This window comes from Branchiostoma floridae, chromosome 5, assembly GCF_000003815.2.
Source record: "Branchiostoma floridae strain S238N-H82 chromosome 5, Bfl_VNyyK, whole genome shotgun sequence".
In the NCBI taxonomy this organism is placed as follows: Eukaryota; Metazoa; Chordata; class Leptocardii; order Amphioxiformes; family Branchiostomatidae; genus Branchiostoma; species Branchiostoma floridae.
In genome coordinates this window covers 23,491,494-23,497,441 of record NC_049983.1, presented here as the reverse complement: position 1 = coordinate 23,497,441, position 5,948 = coordinate 23,491,494, and the positions used below count along the sequence as shown (strand labels likewise).

Here is a 5,948-nt window from a genome sequence, read left to right as displayed (position 1 = left end):
AACCGCTCGGGCATGCCGTTTATATGCGGATGCCTCATCAATGGCAGAAGAGGGACGACCAGGTCTGGGAGCTGTTTCCACAGACTTCCAGCCACGTTTGAATTCAGGATGCCAGCGTTTTACAAGGTCATATGATGGGGCATCATCACCATAAGTTTCATTTATTTCATCAAAAGTCTTCTTTGGTGTGCGTCCTTTCAAATACAAAAACCGGATCACTGCGCGACACTCAACTGGTTCCATTTCACACCTGGTCCATTTCGCACCTGACTCAGTTCAAACACCAGTAAATCAGAAACCACAATTAGTTCAGAGCTGTCTTTTGCAACATAACCCATAGAGATATGAATTATTACACATACAAAATTTCATTTAGATCAGACAACTGGAAGTGGGTCAGGACCATTACGGTTTTAGCCCCTCGTACCTGAGGATCTACTTATTCGTGAATGATTCTGTAGTTACGATGGCAGCACGGAATCAAAACATTGCCAACCATGAGAAATACGTGTCAAAAAGGGTAATACAGCGCACTAAACACATGTTACTCATTTTTGGTGTATTCACGGTTTGCTCGGCTCCGAGCGTGCTGTTGTTCAGCATCAATGTGCATGAAGGCTTCTTGCCAAAGGCAGCTATAGTAGTGCTGTTTATGCTGTACCGCATGAACTATGTCCTGAACCCTTTTCTGTACGCCTGGAAGCTGCCTGTGTTCAGGCGTGCCTTTAAGGCCCTGGTTCGCTGCAAGCGGCAGCTGCCGTTCCAACCCGGAGCGCCAGTAAACTAACCGTCAAACCTTTGTCGCTACCAAACTGCATGCACTTCAAGTGCCATTGCATGTCTGCGTGCTCCTAAATTCGTTTGACTCCGTAGAATTTTGTACGGAGGCGGTACTTAACTTAAGCTAAGGGCACAACCTGCTGTACGTGCTTTTTGTCCGTCACATCCGCCACATTTAGGAATTGAAAGAGCAGGGGGGAGTACGACTCAACACACGTCATTCTCACGGTTGCGCAAGGTGTAATGTATATGTGGTCTGCACGCCACGCCTGGCCGTGAGCCGGTTGCGTGCATCGTCCGTACGTGAGTTGTACGTGAGTGGTACGTGGGTTGCACGTGCTTACACGCGCGTACGTACAACATCTGTGCGATTGCCACGTTACCGTATGCAGGCCCTCCTGTATTGCCCCGTCACATGTAGCGAAAATCGATCGGACGACGAGTCTGCGAGCTCTAAATTACGAGGAGGCATGACCCTGATGCCGACGAAGAAAAATGAGTCATATTCAAACTCAGGATCATCGCAACAAGATCGCTGCGCCCTTTTTTTAATCCTCCGTTTCATTACCTGCAAATTGATTGCTAACTCCTCTACAGCGGTGGGTAATCTATACTGATCGCACAGCCTTCATTATGCTAACCAACGTGCACTCCTCTTCGGCAAACGTAATGTCTGTGTAATGCAGAGACCAAAGCATAAGAACAACCAGACAAAACACAAGCAATCTGATGGCTATTCCCAAAACCTAAGCGAGAGACAATCAGAAGATGGACACGGACCATGAACTAGCTTTTTTCTCAACTATATGTTTCGTACCTTTCGTACCTTGTATATGTAATGATGTGTGTTGATACATTGATTATGGGACTATCTAGAATGATGTAATCTGTATCTCTGTTTAGCTGACCATTACCCCATGACCTCAATGAAAAGCGGCTTGTCGGCCGATTTGAGCTTTCTCATGAATAAACACAGGTTCAAAGAGACAAAACTTGAATGATTCGTTTATAAGATCTGTCACTGCCTCTATATATATCGCACTTACTCTCTTTTAAAACTAGCACTCGGATTATAGCAATAACCCAGCTATTATTAATCGTCTATTTCTGTGATCATCACTTAGTAACTGCGTATAGCTCACCCGTTTCTATGAAAACGGTCCTAAAAGGCTTATGGATCAGATGGTAGCCTCTACCAGGCTCTCGTGGATCGGTGGTCTAATTGTAGAAATGTCCATTGAACAAATAGAGTCAATAGTACGCTAGGGGAGTCAACCGGCCAGAAGAATCAAAATCCTCACCACGGAGCCTGTGCGGCGTCGCTATGTTTGAGAGAGGCTCGAGAGGCTTTAGCTTTTGTCCATTAGCTGTGATACAAATTGTAAAATGTACACTGCTAATTTTCCTGGACATAAAAGCCAACACCCTATCCCGGACATTCGGCAACTGTTCTGCTGAGTGCTGAGGCAAAACGACTCTTATTCATGTCTCATTGTTGCCCCCTATACTGTATACAGGTGTGGTCTAATCACAGCGCCGCCGCGCTGCAGAGAGTCAAAGTTGCTTTCCATGACGCTCTCAAAATCATGACGTCACAGCCTAGATCCACTAGCAACAGCTGCCTCTTCGCACTGATGCGCGTAGACACGTTCGACGCCAGGAGGCGTCAGCTGACGCACTCATTTGCGGCTCGCCTCATGGCGTCTGAGAACGACATTATCACAGTCCTATCTGATTTCGATGTTATTGCTACAAGTATGTTCTGGAAGACCTACGGTCAAGTACACAGACCACGTGCACGAGTGTAAATCCTTCCTGCCTTTTGATTTAATGTATTGCCACTGGATTGTTGTTCTTTTTAAATGTATTGTCTAATTGTCTGTTTTTATGGGCCTTGGTGCCTGAAAATAAACTATTGATCTATAAAAGTACACACATGATCTTTGAAGTCCACTAATCGCCATCTATAAATAGGTGAGGGTTTTGATTCTTCTGTCAGGCCGAATCCCCTAGCGTACCATTGAATCTATTTTCGTCCAATTTCTACAATTAGACCACCGATCCGCGGAGCCTGGTAGATTGAGGTTAATCAGATGATGCCTTGGGCGTTTCACGCAATTTTCGTTTACGGCACTTAGGATAAAAATAGCTGTGTGAAAGATCAGTGCTGATAACCCAGACTTAAAAGTAAGCAGTAGATCAGCAGAGCCACGGATATATAATCACCACGCTAACTGGAATGAGAGAAGACCTTTCAGAGGGAATCAGCAAACAGGTGTGCAGGGCCTTAGCTAGCCTCTACCAGGCTCCGTGGATCGGTAGAATCATTATCCTCACCACGGATGAGAAAACGTACTCTTCTGGTCGGCTAACTCCCCTAGCGTACTATAAAATAGACTCTATTTGTCCAATTTCTACAATCATACCACCGATCCACGAAGCCTGGTAGAGGCTAGGCCTTAGCTTCTCCCGGTACATTGAGAGTACGCACAGATTCGACGTACTCTCATAGAAACACCTCCAGCAACTCTCAAGCACAAGAGTTAAATACCAAGAGAGACGATTGACTAAAAAACGAATCCTGTGTTACTCAGCACCAAGAGGCCACGTCTAGCAAAATAATAGACGTAAAGCGAGGCCAACAACAAAAACAAGCGTGTTATTAACGTGTGGTTAACAAATTGTGAAAAGAGGCTACACGGATACTAGTGCACATGTTGGCTATTTCTAAACAGGTTGGGTTTATTCTGTTATCATCGTTAAGTAACCGCGTGTAGCGCACCCGTTTCCATGCCAACGGTCCTTACCTGCTTGTGTAACAGTCCCATTTGCGTTTTCGGCACAAAAAAGTTGTGTAAGAGACCAGTGCTGATGACCCAAGCTCTACAGCAAGCAGTGGATCTGAGGTCCACCCTTTTCCGACGTTTTTTTAAATTTTATTTCTCGGGTAGAATAATGACTAGACTCATCACCTGTCTGTTATCGAGTCTATTGCTCTGGTTGACATCGATAGGTATGTATTTTTTTTTATCTTTGCCAAGAATATTTTGCTTTCTGTAGCGTTTGTATGTGTCATACGGCATGTATGATTGTGAATGGACAGTATAACTCGAGAACACCTGGATGTATTGTCTTGATATTTGGAGTGTGGATAGGTCTTGATGAAATCTTGAAATGAGTATACCCCCCCCCCCCCTTAATGGCTTGTTTTTTTCTCATCATTTGCTCAATCTTATATGTCGCCCCATAGCATAGGTATAGGAGTGGAATATGCTATTTGTAAAACTTCACTCCATACCACAGACCAAAGAGCTCATCTTGAGCTGGGGTGCCCTGCTGAGGCTGAGGACGTCCAGAATCTAAAGAAACACAGCGACACCATTTTTGTCGAGAAATCTGTAAGATAATATGGGAGATGCGCGCCGGCATTTTGTATTTTCCATGGATCCACCGAAGCTACGGGCGTGGGGCGTTGTCTAGTCTCTACCAGAATCCCGCCTGGCCGAATAGGGGACTTAGGCCAAGTTAGGAATAAAAGCTGAGTAGGAGTTAAATGGCCCAGGAGTATCAACGTTAGCCGGCCGGCCTTAAGTCGCAAACGGTACTCCTCGGCCATCTACCGCGTTTTCTTTCTTATTTGGCCAATTTCTACTATTTTTCAAGCGACCTGTGGAGCCTGGTAGAGGCTAGGCGCTGTCTAGAGTCTCGATAAATCACACTAATTTAATGCATGGGTTTCTATTGTTATGCGTGGATACAATCGATGTCGGCATCTTTCGCATAATTAATGACCTCATTATAAACTCGTTTTTCAAGACGACTCGAATTGGTCTTGCTTTGTGCAAGCAAGGCGGTTTTATCAAACGGGGAAGATTAGGTGGTTAATGACAACGCAATTGTCTACAAAAAACATTTCCTGTGAACGTACTTCTGCCTTCAGAATCGACTGCTGGTTTTCCTGCCAAAATCTTTAAATGGCTTCATCTTCATCGTCCATGGGCCAAATGACTTGATATTTGGCATGGATGCCATTTTCCCCATCTTTATATATAAATCTTTGGGATTATTCCACTACGGGTATTGGCAGACCAAATGAAATATACCTAACATGACCTACTGTATGTGCTCTTACATTTAAACGAAATGATGCAAACTTGTGTATGTGGATGACTTGGGCTTAAGTATCCCCGAAGGACACTCATCGTCATAAATGCTTTTCAAACTACAAGTAGAAACTCACCAGTTTACTACTTTCAAGTGATTATGATAAACTAAAATCAAGTGAATAGGATAAACTGTAATGCTGTAACGTTATTTTTTTTCTCAGCGATTATTCTGCCTTCGTTGGAAGCCCAGTCACAGACGGCCGCTCCTACCAACCAAACACACGACGGTGGGCAGGCTTCTGTGTCCCCTGGCGATTCATTCCCGGCAGAATCTGGTGAGAAACACTTCAAGGTATAACAATGTGTTATAATGATAGGTTTTCTTCACAACTGATCAGACTAGCGGGATCTTATAATGGGATCATGAATTGAACGAACAGTAGCAATATACAGTAATCTTTATTGCAGCAGGGCAAAGGTCGTTGGAAGTCGGTACCGGCCCCCGTCTCGGCTCAAGGGAAGTTGGTGTGATCTGGCATCTCTCTCTCTCTCTCTCTCTCTGTCTCTCTCTGTCTCTCTCTCTCTCCCTCTCCCTCTCTCTCTATGTACATATGTACAGCTGATAATGTCCCGTGGTTTTCTTGAGTTGCTCACTCGAGCTCCGCTATTGGTCTCTTTGTGTAGGAAACCAATCGGTTACCCCTCCCAACCCAGCCCCATATGACGCTGAGAACAAAACTATGGCAGCGGCATATGGAGTGGCAGTCAGCTCTACAGTGACGGGCATCTACAGCATCGTGGGTACCATCGGCAACGGTCTGGTCATTCTTACCTTCTGCACCTACAGACAGGTACATTTCTGTAATTCTGTCAATAATTCTTATGACTGTTTCATGCCAGGGTGTCCCTTCCAAAAGGTAATTTCATCATCGTTATAATAATGATATTAGTAATAATGACAATAGTGATGATGATGATGCTAATGATGATGATGATGATATAATGATGATAATGTCGATGATAATGATGATGATGGGGGTGATGTTGATGATGATGATAATG

The 5,948-nt window shown here is 44.5% G+C and overlaps 1 protein-coding gene across 1 annotated transcript in view; it reads left to right on the top strand.

Annotated features, from left to right (window-relative positions):
* Positions 1-4,187, top strand: part of LOC118416316 (opsin-1, short-wave-sensitive 1-like) — a 7,797-nt gene extending 3,610 nt beyond the window's left edge. Inside the window, exons 4-6 of the mRNA XM_035821405.1 lie at positions 636-778; positions 2,298-2,535; positions 4,084-4,187. Coding sequence (XP_035677298.1) covers positions 636-778; positions 2,298-2,535; positions 4,084-4,187 — 485 coding nt within the window. The remainder of the gene's footprint in view (positions 1-635; positions 779-2,297; positions 2,536-4,083) is intronic.
* Positions 4,188-5,948: the final 1,761 nt, after the last annotated feature.